Genomic DNA, 19223 nt, shown 5'->3' with positions numbered 1-19223 from the left:
GGGCCAACTTAAGGGTATTCAGTAAAGTTTGGTTAATATATTGAAGAATATCTGCACTGTTCCAGAAAAGTATTGTGCTACATATCTATTTGCCAACCAGAAAGGTCATTTCTTCTTATTTATTGATAATGAAACACAGTCACAAAATATTAAGTCAAGTCTCAAAAAATACAGAAAAGCTTCCTAATGGAGGCTATGAATGGGACATGGAACTCTGGTGGTGGGAATTGTATGGAATTGTACCCCTATTTTCTCACAATCTTGTCAGTCATTATTAAATCACCAATAAAAACAAAAAAAATTAAGTCTCTCTGATTAATAGATAAGTCAAATTTTAAAACCAGAGCACTTCTCTGGCTTATGCTGGTACTGGGGATTAAAATTACGGCCTCTGAACCTCAAGCATGAAAATCTTTTAAATTATTATGCTATCTCCCCAGTTAAAAATAAATCAGTCTTTAAAAGAAGATTCATATATAAATACTGACACTTCCCAACACTGAGTTCACTGTTGGCTCTTTACTAGCTGCCTGGTCCTTGGTGACTATTTCTTTACCTGTCTATTCTAATAAACTTTAACCAGAATTTTCTATTAAAAATGATTAAGTAATTAAGTAGTTCTACAATGAATTAACTCAATTTCTAAAGACCTGGGGCCTCTTAGTGAATGAATTACTCAGTTACATGACGTTTGCAATTCCTAAGTTACTGTGTAAAATAATGTGGAAGGTAAAAGTAACACTTAGTATTGAATGCCAAAGGCACAGAACCTAGAATTAGTGCTAATTGCTAAACTAACTATATATTTTTTCTTTTTCTTTACTTTTTGTTAGGAGAATAACAGTTTACAGTACAGCTGTTAGCAGATAGGTATAATTTCTCAGCTCACCAAGATAAGCATTCCCAAATTAGGCCCATCATTGAAACTCACTGTGTCTTATTTCTCCTCTCTAGGATGGTAGCGCTCCCTACGGAGCTAGGTATGTGGGCTCCATGGTGGCTGATGTACACCGCACTCTTGTCTATGGAGGAATCTTCCTGTACCCAGCAAACCAGAAAAATCCTAAGGGCAAGGTAATGTGTTATCAAAGGTGATCAGTGCCTCAGTCGCAATTCCCCCCCCCCTTTTTTATTTAAGAAAGGAGACATTAACAAAACCGTAGAATAAGAGGGGTACAGTTCCACACAATTCCCACAACCCGATCTCCATATCCCATCCCCTCCCCTGATAGCTTTCCCATTCTCTATCTCTCTGGGAGTATGGATTCTCTGGGGAAGCGGAGCTCCAGGACACATTGATGGGGTCCTCTGTCCAGGGAAGTCTGGTCAGCATCTTGCTGGCATCCGGAACCTGGTGGCTGAAAAGAGAGTTAACAAAGCCGAACAAATTGTTGAACAATCATGGACCTAAAGACTGGAATAGTGCAGATGAAGCGTTGGGGGGTATTCTCTGTATGCTCTGTGTACTTCTGCTTTCAGGTATATATTTTTCCCTAGTTTATGGGCACATGTGAACCTATGCTCTATCTCAGGGGACCTGGACTATATCTAGGTTTGGGGACTTTACTGGGGAGTGGACCACCTGGAATGGAATTAAAGAATACTGTGAAAGGAAAGGTCTCACCCACACAATTCCCTTTCTTTTAATGTCTGCTTTTTCACTACTCCCTGGCCCTTGGCATTTCTGTCTCAGAGTGGCCATGTGGGAGAGAAGCAAGATATATTTCTCTTTAATAAATTCGGAGGCTGTAGTAAAAGGTTTAGAGAAGCAGAAGGCTGTTGTTGCCAATTTTCTCTGGCCTTCACTTGCTTTGACCTCATACCTGTCAATCATCATGAGATAGCTGACTGTAGATATTATGATCTGTTGAGATCTGACTTTCCATTCAAATTGATTTTGGGTCATAGAATAGACCCCTTTGGGAATTTATTTATTTATTTTAAAAGAATGGTATTTATTTAGTGAGATAGCCTTTGGGATTTAATGTAACTTATGGACCTATATTCTAGAGAAAAGATGCTTATACACATATTTATTACAAACATTTTTCATGGGGGAGGAGTAATCATAAGTGACCTGAAATCCACCAAGAACCTCTAGAGAATTACTAAACTCCAGAATGAGGATTTCATCTCAGAACTCACTCAATCTTTCTGGAAAAGCAGGTCTTAGAATTCCTCTCTGCAATTCTATGACACAAAAATACTTGCATTGTCAAGTAAGAATATCTTTTAAAAAATGCATTTTTTAAGATATTCTTGGTTTACAAGAGTGTAATTCTTCTGAAGTATAATTTGACACCTCTTCAAAATATTCTATAATGACCAGTGAAATCACTCACCTGGAAACGTACCTGCTTTGGCATGCCAACAGTGCAGGTTTAAGTCCCAGTTCCTGGCACTCTGGGGGAAACTTCAGGGATGCATTGACTTACCTTCTGTCTTAGTGTTTCTTTCTTTTAAAAAAATATTATTTACTTATTTATAATTGGATAGAGACAGACAGAAATTGAGAGGGGAAGAGGAAGGGTCCTTGTGCATAGTCATGTGTATGCTCTGTCTAACGCACCACTGTTCAACCTTTGACTTCATATTTCTGACCTTTTTTTTCGTAGTTCTTGTGCAAAGTACGCAGTAGATTTGTCATTTTCTCTGTATCACTGCTGAGAATGGAGATGCCACATGATCAGCCAAGACAAACACTGTTCCAGTCCTCAAGGGAGGGCATCTATGGCAGAAGACAGATGTTAGGCAAATCTCAGTGTCATGACTATTATGAAAAGGGAAGTGCAGGATGCTATGGAGCTGCCAGCAATGGGAGTTGACTTCCTTTTGGGGCAAGATGAGAAGACAATGCAAACACCAGTACACTATGCACCCATCATAACTGTAGTATCTTGAGAGACAACCAAGCCCTTTTAAGGTGACCTTTCAGTCTCATCCACATTTAATTCCTGACTTGTCAACATGTCATGTATACAGGGACTCCTCACCAGCCATGCAAAGCCACCTGGCTTCAAGGCCCTGGTCCCTGAAGGGGGAAATTTTTATGAGTGGTACAGCAGTGCTGCAAGTGTCTGTCTCTCTCTCTCTTCCTACCCTCTTGATTTCTCTGTCTATTCAACAAATTGTAAATAGAAATAAAATTTTAAAGGATGTATTTATTTTTTTAAGTGTAGAAAATGAATACTTACATCTTCTACTCCAAAATAGAGAGGCAGTTCTCTGGTAAGTGCAAAGGCCAATGGATAGATACTAAACTGAGATGTCCTAAAGGCTTATGCGGTAAACAGCAGCTGATATGCCCAGTCTTCTGCAATGTCATGACCTTATGTAGTGCACTCTGCTGAAGTGTACAAGCATACTGCACTAAGAGGACAGAGAGAGGCTCAGCAGTTGGAAGCCTTTGTTGGGCATTTTAGAAGCATACTTGTACCTTTTGGCCTCTTATCCATCTGATTCTGTTTCTCCACAGCTCCGGCTCCTGTATGAGTGCAATCCTGTGGCCTACATCATTGAGCAGGCAGGTGGTTTGGCCACCACAGGCACACAGCCTGTACTGGATGTGAAGCCTGAGGCCATTCACCAACGAGTTCCCCTCATTCTGGGGTCCCCGGATGATGTGCAGGAGTACCTCACCTGTGTACAGAAAAGTCAGGCAGGCAGGTAGTGAGTTTGATTTTGCAATCCCTCTATATCTTCTGCCTTGTATTGAAGAGTCAGAATGAGTGGTGTGTGGAAACGGCGGTGATGAATAATAAAAGGCAAATCCACCAGATCACATCCCCAAGAGCTTATTACAGGTCTAGAAGACAGAGACTATTCTGTGGATGTTGTAAAGGTCTAAAAATAAAAAAGACATCTAGGCAAAGAACAATTTTGATTTGTCTTTTGTTGTGAGCAGCAGCAAATATGGTGGTAATTTCAAATCTGTGAGTCTGAGGAGTCAGCAACTATGTATGGGGGGAGGGGCAAAAAGTACCGAAATCAGTTAAGAAATGGTCAGAAATTGTCTTGGTTGGTGTAAGATTTGAACCTAGGATCTTTTTTTAAATTTTTTTTTAATTTATAAAAAGGAGACACTGACAAAACCATAGGATAAGAGGGGTACAACTCCACACAATTCCCACCACCAGATCTCCGTATCTCATCCCCTCCCCTAATAGCTTTCTTATTCTTTATCCCTCTGGGAGTATGGACCCAAGGTCATTCATTATGGGATGCAGAAGGTGGAAGGTCTGGCTTCTGTAATTGCTTCCCTGCTGAACATGGGCCTTGATAGGTCAGTCCATACTCCCAGCATGCCTCTCTCTCTTTTCCTACTAGGGTGGGGCTCTGGGGAAGCGGAGCTCCAGGACACATTGGTGGGGTTGTCTGTCCAAGGAAGTCTGGTTGGCATCATGCTAGTATCTGGAACCTGGTGACTGAAAAGAGAGTTAACATACAAAGCCAAACAAATTGTTGAACAATCATGGACCTAAAGGCTGGAATAGTGCAGATGAAGAGTTGGGGGGGAGTCTCCATTTTATAGATAGCTAGTAGTCATATTTTAGTTATATCCCAGGGTTTGTGAAATGCTTCTGTTAGCAAATGATAATGGAGTGGAGCAGTGGAAGATCAATGAAGCCCAAGCCATAAAAATCAGAGCATGGACCAGGCTGTATGCAATGAGTAATATTTACATTGATCCAATTGCCACGTGTGCATCACTTCTCCTGTTCTTCCAAGACTTCCTTTATTTTTCTTTTTTGTTAATTTTATTTATTGATTTAATAATGATCGACAAGGCCATAGGATAAGAGGGGTACAATTCTCACCACCAGAGTTCTGTATCCCATCCCCTCCATTGGAAGCTTGCCTATTCTTTATCCATTTGGGAGTATGGACCCAGGATCATTACAGGGTACAGAAGGCAGTATGTCTGGCTTCTGTAATTGCTTCTCCACAGGATACAGTATTGGACACATTGCAGAGTTAAAAAAAAAAACCTATATATCTTCAGTCCTTTGGTGATTAAATACATATTAGTCAATCTGTGCCATGTCCTGATTCACTCTTAAGCATGAACAGAGGCTAGAAGTATCATCTGGATTATAATGAAATGTTTAAAAGCAGTAGTTTCTTTCTGTTTTTATTCATTTTTTCATCATGGTTTAAGTATAAAGCACAGTGGATGAAGATATTTATCAGGATTAGGTGCAGGGATGTCTGGGTGTCTTTCTTTTTTTCTTTCTCTTGATAAGGGAAGTTGTTTTATATTTTACAAGCTCCTTCCTCCCAACTATTTTATGGTGATCTAATTGCATTTGTTAAAAGCATATAACTAGTTATTTAAAATATAATCTCTAGCCAAGTCTGACTTTAAACACTGTAGATGGGCAAGCTTTATTATCTGAGCCAAAATGAAAACATTAAACAGACATCACAGTGCTCACTAGTATCACTGTGACTTTGTTGTCAATGTAGAATCCTCTTTTTCCCCACATACTCAGGAGTTTAGGTAGCTAAGGTATAATTTAAGTCATAAACTATCACTTTGGAGGCCCCATTTACCTCTCACCTCTGAAAACAAAACACAAGCACTATGTGTGAAGCCACAAATCCAGGGGTGTGTCCTTCATTCCCTGTAGATCTAAAGATAGAAATGTTCACAATTATCTAATCTTTCCTCCACTTCAGAGTGACCTTCACAAGTAATTGGGGAAGATACTAGGAATGATTGTGACATTTACTCTTGTGCTTTCTTGAGTTATAACCATTTCTAAGGCCTTTATTTTTTAAGTCATACATGCTCACTTTTTCTAAAATGTGATTTTGTTTCCTTATTAGAATAGTATGTCTTTGTCCTTACTGATAATTTTTCTCTGTCCAATGGTTGGGTTAGGTAGCACCAATTGACAATGAACTTGAAGGGCTTGGAGATCACCCAACTATTCTAATTGACCTCTGGCACATTCAGTTGTGTCTTCAGAGCTCAATTGCTATGTTAGCTGCACAAAACATGGCTAGTTTAAAAACAAAGAATCTGTCCCCTGCATATGAATTTAAATTTAATGAAAAAGGGAGAACTTTATACATCCTTTTAGAATCTGATAGTTCAAAAGTTTTACCAAACTTTATTTAAAAAAAAATATTTATTATTGGATAGAGATGGGGAGAAATCAGGAGATAAATGGGGCAATAGAGAGGGAGAAAGAGAGATACAACTTGTGAAGCTTTCTCCCTGCAGGTGAGGACCAGGGGCTTGAACTCAGATCCTTATTCATTGTACATGTGCTCTTAACCAGGTGTGCCATTTCCCTGCCTTGGAAATTCAAAAGTTTTTACCAAGCCAATCACACAAAGATGATTATTGAAGTAACTAAAGAACTCATAACATTTTCCACTGTTAAATGTCACAGAATTAAGTCACCAGTTGAATCTTCAGTAACTAAAGTACTTTGTCTTATACAATTAAGGTCTGACCATGGTAAGATAAAATGTCTCTGGATATTCTTTTCTCAATCCAGTCCATCTTTATTGCCATTATCTCACACAGTTGGATAGCTGGCCATAGTGGCGATGCCACAGTGGTTGTTACGGTCTTTTGTCATCTTTATGTAGCCTTCCATGCCCCAATCTGTACCCCAGCTGAAAGAAAAGAAAGTCATCAATTTTGTACAAAGAATCAAACATACTTATGCATATTAACAACAATAGCTGATATCTAGACAGCATATACTAAGAAAGGCTGTTGTTCATGGTTGAGTTCTAGGTCTGTATGTAGCATCAGTACTCATTGCACAGAACTACAGAATCAGAGATACAAAAAGAAATCCTTGGGGGCATACATATTTCAGAACTAAGAGAAATTTCATATTTAAGGGTTGGGTGGTGGTGCACCTGGTTAAGCACATATGTTAACAAAAGGTGCAAGGACTCAGGTTCAAGCTCCCAGCCCCCACCTGCAGAGGGAAAGCTTCACAAGTAGTGAAGCAGTGCTGCACATGTCTCTCTGTCTCTCATCCTCTCTATCTCCCCCTTCCTCTCAATTTCTGGCTGTCTTTCTCTAATAAATCAATAAAGATTTTTTTAAAAAAGGAAACATTTCAAAGTTAGAATTGCAAAGTATCACAATATCAATATCCTAGAAACTTGAGACAGTCTATTTGTTGTGATCCAATATTAGCCTGCCTAAGTTTATCCTACAAAGGCAAGACATTCAGGGTTCCAGACACGTGCTAAGAGTTTAAGAACTTATATCAAATATTGATTACAAAAAAAAAAATCCCCTTTTCAATTTCAAACAAAATTTTTGTTTGCATTTTATACCTGTTCTTGACAAGCCAATATTTATTGTTATCTGATACTGCTCCTTCAAAGCCATAGCCAACCACCAGGACACCATGATCCAGTTCTTCACTGCTACAGTTGGGTTCATAATAAATGCCTATCAAAGTAAAAAATCAGTACTGTGATGAAAACATCTAGTGTTGTTACTATAATTCCATAAACCACTTTCTGTCTACCAGTTATGTAGCAGCTAGAAGCCATAGTAAGAAGAGAATTCAAGGAGGCAGGTGTTGTCTTATGCCCAGTAACGAGTGTGTGTTGTTATGAGTGAAGACCCCAGTTCAAGCTTCTAGTACTCCCTACTTCGCAAGCTATATAGCAATATTGCAGGGATCTCTTCTCTCCACCTCTCCTTCTCTCTCTCTCTCCTCTCTCTCTCTCTCTCTCTCTCTCTCTCTCTCACTATCCATAAAATAAAGGATTCAAAGTTAACTTAAATGACATTAAGTCAGGATCTCTTTTTAGATCTAGACTAAAAATTTAGGTCCTTAGAAAAAATGAAACCGAGCATGGCCAGGGAGGTTCACAGCAGTAGAGTGTCGGTTTTGCAAACATGAGGCTACAAGTCAGATCCCTAGCACTGCTCATGCTAGAATAATGTTTTGGTTCTTTCTCTTAAATAAACATTTAAAAATACAAAGTGATGCAATCTCTTTTATAAACAATATTTTGTTTTTCAGGGAAATAGTAATTTCTGCGGTAACTGTTATCACATGCATACAATTCATCATCATTTCATGATTGGTGTCTGCACATCAATCCCACCATCAACTTAGGCCCCCTTCTCCCACTATGCATTGAGTCCCAATGCCCATGTAACACCTCTCCACCAACACGCATATCCTTGGTGTTTCTGCAATAGGCCACTTCTAGTTCAAGTTTCATCCTGTTTGTAAACAATGCTTCCTGTATATCAAGGGTTTAGCTAGGGAAACAGCATAATGACTAAGCAAAAGACTTTCAAGCCTGAGGTTCCTGGATGTTCCAGATTCAGCCCCTAGCACCAACATAAACCAAAGCTAAGCAGTGCTCTGAGTAATACTAATAGTAATAGTAATAGTAATTTCATACCATTCTATTTTTAGAATGTCAGCCCCAGGAAACAGTAAGGACTGAGCCAAAGCATACTTTTCAGTTTTAATTATATAAATAAAAACCTTTGGAAAACTTTAAAGGTCTACCAAGTAGAAAGATGACAAGTATATTAAACTATATCAATACAATTCATAGCCACCTAAATATAATTATGAAGTGCTTAAAATCAAGTCAATATGATTTAAGCATTATGGAATGGCAATACTACATGAACATAATGTGTAACTATGCAAAATTCATGTACTATGATATTCTACATGGAATTCAATATGTCATAGTGGTTTTCCCATTTTTCTGCTTAAATATCTACATAGACAAACACTTACCTTCTTTGTAGAACTGGAAGGTACTGTGACCTGCATCTATGCCAACTGAGATGGGACCCACAAGTGCCACTGCCTTCATAAGGGATTTTTCCCGCTTATGGATATCCACGAAGCCAGTATCATTGGCAGCAGACGTCTCAGGATTGTATCTGCAGGTTGTCTCCTTCCAAAGGTAAAGGTGAAGAGATAATCACTACTATCCACCTTGTGGGGAACATAGTTTCAAGACTGTGAGCCACTTAATGATTTCCACATCCATTTTGAAATAATTCATCCCAGGTGATGAAATGCCATTAAGTTGCTTTGAAATTGAAAAATTAGCTGGTGTCTATTCAATAATAATATGCTCTCTTCTACCTGCCCATAAGAAATAATTCATTCTGGAGAAATTCCTACTATATATAGAATAATATGTGATATGTATACATATAATAGCGATAGCTCCACATAATATCACAGTAAGAGCAGCCATTTGGTAGCCAACTAAAGAGAGCTGTGTCAATTCTATAGTTTGCAGATATATCTTCTACAAACTATAGCTAATGACAGTTTATAGATACAGATGTCACAGTCTAAAGTGTGAATTATAAATATATCTGTTTTCTATGTGAGTGGTGCTATAATGGTAATAGATAAAGAGCTCTATTTACATGTTCAACATATGGATAGGATTCCTCCGAGTCCAGGCCTCCATTGTCTTTCACATACCGGAAGGCATTATTCATTAGGCCGCCATCACAGCCCTGGTTGCCTTGAGGCCAAGAACAATCCACCAGATTTTGCTCACTCAGTGAAACAAGCTTCCCAGTTTTCCGGAACATCTGTCCTTCCAAGGCACCAGTAGCACTAAAAGCCCAACAAGAACCACACGCACCCTGAAAACAAAATTAAAAGCTTTAGTCTTTAAGTAGCAAAGCTTCAACAACTACCCAGTTGTCTGAAAATCCCATTTAAAGATAACAAGTGGCATACTGTTCCACAATCCATCACAGCAAAGATGCCAAATCCCTTTTGGCTTTATTCTTGAAGAAAGAGCTGCTGACCACTGTTATACCTGGTTCTTCACAGGAGTGACGTAGCCTTTCTTTCTCCAATCAAAATGAGAGGGGATCTTAGCATAGAACCTTTCTTTGAATATTTTTCCCTTCTGGTGCTTTTGGCTTTGAAGGCCATTCATCACTTTCCTGAATTCCTCATTGGTCTTCAAAAACAAGGAAATAGAATTTGAAAAGCAAGATATTAATTTAGTAAAATACTGAGGAGAGGAGCACAAAAAGTTTAACAAATGATGCCCCACTCACCATGTCGCCAAAGGCATTCATTGCCATTGTGAAACTGTGTTTCCCTTGGCTGTATTCCTGATTGTGCAGGTTAATTATTTTCATATTCTTTTCCCACACTGTTCTTCTCCATACTTCTTCGTTCTAGATGCAAATACATAATTCATTGTCTTTATTTCTAATTAGGACCAATTCAATTGACCAAATGGGCTTTCAGATAAGAAAGAAGAGAAATTATGGTTAGGAATGGCTTTATACTTCTGGTAGCTTTTCTCCAGCACCCACACAACAGGGCTATGTGCCTATACTGAACTTTTTTTATTTCTTATTTTATTTCCATTTTATTTTGTTTGTTTTTATTGTCCCCAGGTTTATCACTGGAGCTTGGTACCAGCACTAGGAAACCACCACTCCTGGAAGCCTTTTTTTTTTCCTTTTCTTTTCTTTTATATTTTTTATTCAGTAGGACAGAGAGAAATTGAGAAGGGAGGGTCAGACAGAGGAGAAAGACAGACACACCTGTAGGCCTGCTTCAGTGAAGCGTTCCTGCTGCAGGTGGGGCATACTGAACTTCATAATGGATATCATGAAGTTATTAGCTTGGTGAAAGCCAGCTTTTTAAAGCTACTCTGTGCTATAAACTACCAACAACCTGGATCATTTTCTGTGGGACCCTTCTGAACAGCTTCAGATGTTACCAACCATGTCATATAGTCTCTTGTACGTTGCCTTCCACTGTGACCACTCTCCGTCTAAACTGTGATCAAGTTTTTGAGTGGCTGTAGCTAGTCCCAAGCAAATGACAGTCAGGAGGAATGAAGGGTTCATGTTTGAAAACCTAGGAAGGGAAGAGAAATGAACAGCTGATTACATCAATACTTCTAAAAATTCATCTTTTTTTTTTCTTTCTGAGAAGTTATCACCACTATGATAGGTTACAGATACTTCATTTATTCCCCAGAACATTTACACAAGGACTATGGTAGATGGCAAAAGTTATGTGTGAGGTAAGACAGGCCAGGAGGAAGGCTTTGATTTAGTTTAGGAAGTGAAAAGTAGTTAGAAACGTATTGCACAAACTGAAACCTTGACATGTAATAATTTATGTATTGAGAAGTGCTGAAGTTACAGTTATGGGTCAGAAAGTTGAGGTTACAAGTAGAAAGCAAGCTAACAGTTGGGATTGGTATTTACTTATGGTACTGAGGTACCCAAAAAGCCTGACTGAAGAGCAAGTATGAACCCAGGTAGGATGAGAGATGCCCAGGAGTTAGGTGGCCACCTTGCACATTTCTTCCTACTACCCTACAGAAGGGGTGATATAGGCTTTTGAAGCTCTGCTTCTTGCAGTAAAACCTGTGAAAGGTCTTCCCAGGAAAGAAAGGGTGGACAGGACAGTCCATAGGGGATTAGCTGGGGCCATACTACCCTCCCCAAGCCAGAAAAGCAGTGACATGATGGAACCCAGAGACATTCTCCCTGCCACCAGCACCCAGTTTCCAGGACAGAGTTCGGCTATCCCTGTGGTCACGGTAGCATGAACCGTCCAGGGCTATTCCGCTCTGCAGGATGCCTTCTGCTCTAATCAACCACTTGCAGAGGATGTTTTCTAGCTGCCCCGCAGTTTAGCATCCCGGGCTCAGGCGCGGAAGGATTCCCCCACGCTGGTTTCGGGTTGTCCCTGCAGCTCCAGGCCAGGGTCAGTTGGGGGTCGTCACCTGTGGCGGAAGCAGCGGAACCTGCAGGGTCTGCAGGTCTGCAGGTGTGCGGATGCCGGTCCAGAGCCTGCTGCTGCCGGGCTGAGGCCCCGAGACCGCCCATTTAAGGGGATCGGCGGGGCTGACAAGCCAGTCGGCGCTGTGATCCGCTGCGCCAGCCTGTGGGCGGGGTCTCGGGAAACCCTTGGACTCCAGGCGCGTGACAAGCCCGGGTCCCGCAGGTCCTGGGGCCCGGGGTCCCTGCATCTGTGAACCTGAAGGGAGGCGAGCTGGAGACCCGTGACAGCGCTCTGAAAATGGGCTCCACGCCTCCCTAGGACGCCGATAAACTAATCACCCCAAATTCATACACTGGCCACATGCACACGCTCTCTCTCTCTCTCTCTCTCTTACAGAATGCCTCTAATGGATTTTTGTCATAACCAATCTCTTTTTCTCTCCCTCCCACTCTTTCCCTTTCTCTTCCTCTCTCTCTCCCTCTGTCCCTCTATCCCTCCGTTCCCTTCCTCTCTTACTCTCCTCTCATCTCCTAAACACACACAAAGAGAACGCCTCTAATGGATTTTTGTCCTATTCTTTCTCTCTCTCTCTCTCCCTCTCTCTCCCTTCCTTCCCTCCTTCGCTCCTTCCCTCCTCTCCCTCCATCTCATTCCTTCTCCCCTCCCCTCCTCCTCCTTCCCTCCTCCTCCTCCCCTCCTCCTCCTCCACCTCCTCCTCCTTCCCTCCTCCTCCTCCTTCCCTCCTCCTCCTCCTCCCCTCCTCCTCCACCTCCTCCTCCTTCCCTCCTCCTCCTCCTTCCCTCCTCCTCCTCCTCCTTCCCTCCTCCTCCTCCTCCTTCTCTCCTCCTCCTCCTCCTCCTCCTTCCCCCCCCTCTCCCTCTCTCTCCCATACTGAGGATTTTTACTCGAACCCTACGTACCCATTCTCTATTCCTCGAGGTTTTGTTTGTTTTTGTCAAAATCTTCAGCAGAACTGAAAACAATATAATCTAATGTTTCCTGTTTAGTCCCGGAAAAGATAAGGCGGGGTGGGGAAAAAAAAAAAAAAGAGTTCACAGACAATGTGTTATCGCGTTCTCCATGGGACACAGCTGCGTTTAAGAATCAGTAGGGGTTGGCAAACTAGAAAGAAGGCTCAGATCTTTGATAGGAAAGGGGAAGGGTAGGCTAGTTCACCAGAAAAGTCGTGACACTTTGTAATGCTTCTTTCCTGTCTTCCAGTCAGCGATCTTCCCAATTAAGCCTTTTTTCAAAAACAGAAGCAAATGAGAAAAAAAAAAGTTTACAGAACTTTTTGGCTTACTGTAAGGCGAAAAATAGAATCTGCTTTTCCTCTCCACTCTTTGCGTTATGGGTTATATTGTTTTCCTCAGTATTCAACTTGCTTTTCTTGAGATGAAGTCGAGATTTAAGAGAAAGTTTACTTTAATTAATGGCTTCAGTTCTCATCATCTAGTTTAATTAACATTTAAACTTTGAGTTTAAATTATGTACTATAAAAAATTTACAAAAGGAAAACATAACACTTAAATACCAAATACAAATTTATCTAATGAGTTAAAAAGATAAACCAGAAACTTGTACATGTCTGTATTTTTATTCCATAAAAATATTCATTTTCCCATATCACCTACCCCTATGCAAGTATTTTTGAGAAAAATGAACTGCTCTTAATTTGGCCTTTTTAAAATTAATTTCTGTATAAGATTAAACTGATACATCTAGAAGTAGGATAAAATGCATGTTTTTATTGTGTTATTACTGTATACCTATAAAATTAAAATGTATATTTTAACCATTTTTTAAATACGATTCAGTCGCATTTAAAGCAAATTTAAAGAAATTAAGCATTTCTTTTGCAGTCATCCTTACCATCATAACTCTTTTCATCTCCCCAAACTGTTCCTGACTGGGAGACAGGAATGGAGCATTACAAAGTGTCATGACTTTTAGGGGCCCTGGCAGTAGCTCAGTGGGTTAAGCACACAAAGTGTCACGACTTTTCTGGAGACCTATCCTACCCTTCCCTTTTCTTTTTTTATATTTATTTTATTTATTTTCCCCTTTGTTGCCCTTGTTTAACATTGTTGTGGCTATTGATGTCATTGTTGTTGGATAGGACAGAGAGAAATGGAGAGAGGAGGGGTAGACAGAGAGGGGGAGAGAAAGATAGACACCTGCAGACCTGCTTCACCCCTTGTGAAGCGACTCCCTTGAGGTGGGGAGCCAGGGACTCGAACCAGGATCCTTCCCTTTTCTTGAGCAGTCACTCATTCCTTCTTGTTTGGAAGATTGCCATCAACTCCTGATCTTCTTAAACGCAGCTGCATCCCATGGAGAACTCAATAACGCATTGTCTGTGGACTCTGCATTGTTTGTTTGTTTGTTTGTTTGTTTTTCTTTCTCCACCTGCCCTATCTTTTCTGGGACTAGACAGTGACTACTTTCCTCTCTATCCCTAGACCTTGGCAATTACTATTTTATTTTATTTTGTCTCTATGAATTTGACTGCTTGATGTGTTTGTTCTCTAGCCTAGTCTGTTAGATTCACATCCACTAGAAATTCTTAGGCCAATGACCAAACAAGTGTCAGGCATGGCTTTATTGGGTCTGTGTCCAAACACAAGGAAGACACAGCTTAATCAGGATGATCACTATGCTGGCCCTGGAAGAGAAGTCCACACCATAATACAAAGGGAAATGGATACATGGACAGATGGGGTCACACAAAAAGAATTTGGAGAGAAAGGGATTAGAAAGCTTTCCAGAAAGTGGACAGGCAGTTTATGGACAAATAGAGCTATCTAATCAGGGTTGATGGCCAGAGTAAGTCCACTAAATCAAAACTGGCTGACTCCACCCTACCAATGTAGGATGGTCCTAGGAGGACAGTGTGTTTCTATGGCCAGTTATAGTGGTGGCCTTTTATTATTATTTATTGCCTCTACCTCTCTCATGGTACCTATGCACACACTTTTTGTAGAGAAGTACTACGTTTGGCTTGAAGGAAAACAGATAGTTGAAGTCTTCTTTTTCTTCACTTGCAAGAGTAGTTGGGAAAAGTTTAAACCTTATTCCTATTACGTTTCATAGATATCTTACATAAGTGGAATCATGTAATATATGTCTCTTTTTTTTTGCTTATATATATCTTCATAATTCATCTGTGTTGCAGTATATGCAAGAATTTTCTTTTAAAAATGTAAATGGCATTCCTTTTTTTAAATGTCTATTTGGGAATATGGATTGACCTGCCAGTGTTCCTGTCCAGCAGAGAAATAATTATAGAAGCCAGACCTTCTACCTTCTGCATTCCATAAAGAATTTTGATCAGGGATAGGTAGTGGTGCACCTGGTTAAATATACATACTACAGTGCACAAGGACTCAGGTTCAAGCCCCTGGTCTCCACCTGCAGGGGGAAAGCTTCACAAGTGATGAAGCAGGGCTGCATGTGTCTCTCTTCCTCTTTATATCCCCTTCACCTCTCAATTCCTCTCTGTCTCTATCCAATAATAAATTTAAAAAAATAAAAAATAAAGTTGGTTTAAAAAAGTATTAAAATTTTTTTTGATTCATACTCCCAGAGGGATAAAGAATAGGGAACTTCCCTTGGAGGAGATGGGACATGGAACTCTGGTGGTGGGAACTGTATGAAATTATACTCCTGTTATTTTATAATCATGTTAATCATTATGAAATCACTAATAACATTTTTAAATGCTTATTTTAATTTGATAGGACAGAAAGAAATTGTGAGGGGAAGGAGAAATAAGAGAGGGAGCAAGAGATACCTGCAACACTGCTTCACTGCTTGTGAAGACAGCCCCCCCCACAAAGGTGGGGGTTAGAGGCTTGAACCTGAGTCCTTATGCACAGTAACAAGATCTGTGCTCTACCAGCTGAGTCATTCCACTACTGTTGCCATTTTTTGTTTTTATTGCCACCAAAGTTATCAATAATGCTTGGTGCCGGCACTATGAATCCGCTGCTCCTGGCAGGCATTTTTTTCCTTTTTTTTTTTTCTTTCTATTTTATTTGATAAGACAAGGAGAAATTGAGGGGTGGGGTGGCAGGAATTGAGAGAGAAAGTCAGACACCTGCAGACATACTTCACCACTCGTGGAGTGTCCCTCCCTGCAGGCAGGAAGTAGAGGCTCAAATGTGGGTACTCGAGCATGGTAGTATGTGCTCAGCTGGGTGAGCCACTGCCAAGCCCCCTGCCATTCTTTATTTACTACTGTAAGCACATTTTTACAATCTCTTGATTTTCACTTTTCTAAAGGATGTAACTGCTTTCTTTACCTTTTAAGATCAAGCTGAATTTTATATGCAGAGATATTTTTTCAGTTTTAAAATATATGTGTGTGTGTGTGTTTGTGAGAGTGTGTGTTTGTAAGTGTGTGTGTGTGTGTGTGTGTGTGTGTGGTCAAGAGTGTAATTTGAAGCTGGGAGCTAGCTTTTCTGGCAAAGTGTAACACATTATTGTGTCTATAGACCTGGATTTCAGCCCTTTAACCACATGGAGCCACCAAGAACAGGGAACTTCACGAGATGGAGCAGTGCTGTAGTTTGTCCTCCCCCACCCTCCCCTCAGACCACTTGCCACTGGGAATTCAGTCCAGATGGGCTCTTATTAGCAGATTAGCTCTTATTATTTGCCCCCTCCTCTGTGTGGACTCAGCCAAGCAACCTGGGACTGGCCCTCCCTTTACACACACACACACACACACACACACACTATAGGTGTGCTTGCCAGGTAACACCTGGGATTTCCAGCTGTCAGCTCCTAGCTACAGCACCTGCCCCACAGAAGGTGTGCATAGTATACATCATAGCACCTCAAACCCAGGTCCTTGCACAAGGTAATGTGTGTGCTCAGCAGGGTGTACCACTGCCCAGCCACCAAGTAAGTCTGTATCAAGAATGTGGGAAGTGACTGAGTTGGTGTGTGGGAAGTGAGAGGAACTCTCCTGTGGGTATCTAGGACAAAGGGAAACCTTTGGGCAATGCAATAAGATGACTATTCAAGGCTATGACAAGGCTATATGTGGTTTCCTTTCCTGACAAGGCTATGGTGGTTTTCCCTTGGAGATGTCTTGTGTCTATGGAATTCATCTGGAGTTGTGTCTGGGTTGTGCTCGGGCCATCTGGGCAGATTCTTCACAGTTCAGGCTGCTGACCAAAGAATTAACATAGGCCTCTCCATGGCTCAGGCCTCCACAGTGAGAAGTGTATTTAAAAAAATTTTTTATTAATATTTATTTGTTCCCTTTTGTTGGCCTTGTTGTTTTATTGTTGTAGTTATTATCCTTTTGTTTCCTTTTTATATATATATAAAAAAAGGGCAGGGAGTCGGGCGGTAGCACAGCGGGTTAAGCGCATGTTGCGCAAAGCGCAAGGACCAGAGTAAGGATCCTGGTTCGAGCCCCCAGCTCCCCACCTGCAAGGGAGTTGCTTCACAGGCGGGGAAGCAGGTTTGCAGGTGTCTGTCTTTCTCTCCCCCTCTCTCTCTTCTCTTCCTCTTTCCACTTCTCTCTGTCCTATCCAACAATGATTACAACAAGGGCAACAAAAGGGAATAAGTAAATAAATAAAAATTATTTTTAAAAAAAAGTTTAAAAAAAAGGGCAGACTTCCGGCTGTCTGTGCTTAAGTCCGTTTGATCCCACCACAAATCCTATGTGTTTGTGTGGATCACTGTATGCTCTGTCACCAGGCTGACATCAGCTGGGTGATGTGTCCAACTTCCTACTGTTGGCCGATATAGTGCATCACAACATCTTCTTCACCATTGTAGGCTAGCTCAGACTGCTGTCTACATACTGTCCAGGGAAATTCAGCTCAAGGCTGAGCACATGTCTTGATACTGATATGAATAAGAGTTTAAGATCTACAGCTCAGGAGGCAGAGCAGAGAAAGAACACAGGATTTAAAAATATGAGGTTCTGAGTTCAATCTCTATAAATGATGCCAGAGCAGTACTCCAATACTCTCTCATTAATATATAAAATTTTTTTGAAAGGAAAGTAAATGTGAGGTGTTTCAATGTCTAAATAACTAAACAGTGCAAAGTTGATAGCATAATGATTATGCAAAGAGACTACCATGCCTGATGTTCCAAAATCCTAGATTCAATTTCCTGTACTACCACAAAACAGAGCTGAACAGTGTTCTGGTAAATAATAATAATAATGATAATAATTAAAGAGATACTAGGAGTTTCTGTAATTTTAAAATGTTAATAGGTACTTAAATTTGTGAAATATCTCGTACTATATAAATCATAAAAGCATTTAAAGGGAATCAGGTGGTAGCCCAGCGGGTTAACCACAGGTGGCGCAAAGTGCAAGGACCGGCTTAAGGATCCTGGTTCGAGCCCCTGGTTCCCCACCTGCAGGGGAGTCGCTTCACAGGCAGCTATGGGTTGACTATTATTTCTATATCTGTATATATTTGCCCATTTCCCCCTGTGATCCTATCTTCTCTTCCTTTTCAAGTCATACCTACACCTATTATTACTTTCAAATGTCCTTCCTTTTTTCCTTTTCTCTCTCCAGGTCCTGATGGATTTGGAGTTCAGAGGCCTCTGGTCATCTTCTCCCTATCATTTCCCCCCACACCAGGAATATGGACCAAAATTGCTTTAGGGGATGCAAAAGGTGGGAGTTCTGGCTTCTGTAATTGTTTCTCTGATGGACATGGACATTGGCAGGTTGCTCCATACCTTCAGCCTATTTCTATCTTTTCCTAGTGGGTTAGGGCTCTGGAGAGATGAGGTTCCAGGACCCATTAGTAAGGTCATCTGCCCAGGGAGGTGAGGATGGAATAGCAATTGCATCTGCAACTTGGTGGCTGAAAGGAGATAAGATATAAAGCAGGACAAAATGACTAGTGAATAGGAACCAGAAAGTAAGAATAGAGATCTTAGGGTGGAGAGAAGCTGGGAAGCCTATTTTATGTATGTTTCTAAGGGCCTATAACTTTAGTAATTTTTGCTTGAGCTTGATAGCTAGCATGCAGATGACCTAAAAATATTGTCTGGGAAGATGGTGTCAGAGTTGAGAATAGGACTAGAATGACGGATTAGGATAGAAAGTAGCTCCCAGACTTGAAAAATAAATATAAATACAATTAACCGTTACCCTACCCATCTGACCCAAGGCCCATGTCTATTCATATTTAGCACAGGAGCTTGTGTAACCCCCGAGTCTCTGTTAGTCTGAACTAGCAGTTCATGGTCACAGCTGGAAACATTCTAGGCTGCACTCCTTCCAGGACCAGTCTTCCTCTAGGCAAGGAAGGAAAACCCAGCCTCCCTTCAGAAAGTGGGGCAGTCCCTACCATTGCTGCTTCATAGTGTGGACAAGATCCTGAAAAGACCCACAGGAGGGCTTTATTCCAGTTTCTTGAGGTGAAGGACTTTAAAAATATCCAATAGTTCTGTAATCAAGGTCACTAGTGAATAAAAGCC

General features: G+C 40.8%; 2 protein-coding genes across 2 annotated transcripts in view; one reads left to right on the top strand and one right to left on the bottom strand.

Annotated features, from left to right (window-relative positions):
- The window catches only part of FBP2 (fructose-bisphosphatase 2), a 28221-nt gene extending 24344 nt beyond the window's left edge, over positions 1–3877 (top strand). Inside the window, exons 6-7 of the mRNA XM_007539867.3 lie at positions 955–1074; positions 3476–3877. Of these exons, the coding sequence (XP_007539929.1) occupies positions 955–1074; positions 3476–3670 (315 nt within the window). The 3' untranslated portion in view covers positions 3671–3877. The remainder of the gene's footprint in view (positions 1–954; positions 1075–3475) is intronic.
- Positions 3878–6124: 2247 nt separating this feature from the next.
- Positions 6125–12767, bottom strand: LOC103128941 (procathepsin L-like). Its single transcript, XM_007539865.3, has 9 exons — positions 12671–12767; positions 11752–12005; positions 10736–10871; positions 10055–10177; positions 9808–9954; positions 9404–9628; positions 8754–8916; positions 7312–7429; positions 6125–6630 (listed from the first exon to the last, which is right to left on the bottom strand). Exons 3-9 carry the CDS (start codon positions 10859–10861, stop codon positions 6531–6533), a joined length of 1002 nt encoding a protein of 333 aa, XP_007539927.1. The 5' UTR covers positions 10862–10871; positions 11752–12005; positions 12671–12767; the 3' UTR covers positions 6125–6530.
- Between the last annotated feature and the right edge of the window lie 6456 nt (positions 12768–19223).

This window comes from Erinaceus europaeus, chromosome 10 (genome assembly GCF_950295315.1).
Source record: "Erinaceus europaeus chromosome 10, mEriEur2.1, whole genome shotgun sequence".
In the NCBI taxonomy this organism is placed as follows: domain Eukaryota; kingdom Metazoa; phylum Chordata; class Mammalia; order Eulipotyphla; family Erinaceidae; genus Erinaceus; species Erinaceus europaeus.
The sequence above is the reverse complement of the archived record's forward strand: the minus strand, read 5'-3'. Positions and strand labels throughout refer to the sequence as shown.

Excerpts from the sequence above, each read along its gene's own strand:
- LOC103128941 (XM_007539865.3), bottom strand. The coding sequence starts at position 10,861 with ATGAACCCTTCATTCCTCCTGACTGTCATTTGCTTGGGACTAGCTACA. Across the intron at positions 10,178-10,735 it reads ACAAGAGACTATATGACATG|AACGAAGAAGTATGGAGAAG; the intron begins GTTGGTAACATC and ends ATTTGCATCTAG. Across the intron at positions 9,955-10,054 it reads TGAATGCCTTTGGCGACATG|ACCAATGAGGAATTCAGGAA; the intron begins GTGAGTGGGGCA and ends TTGTTTTTGAAG.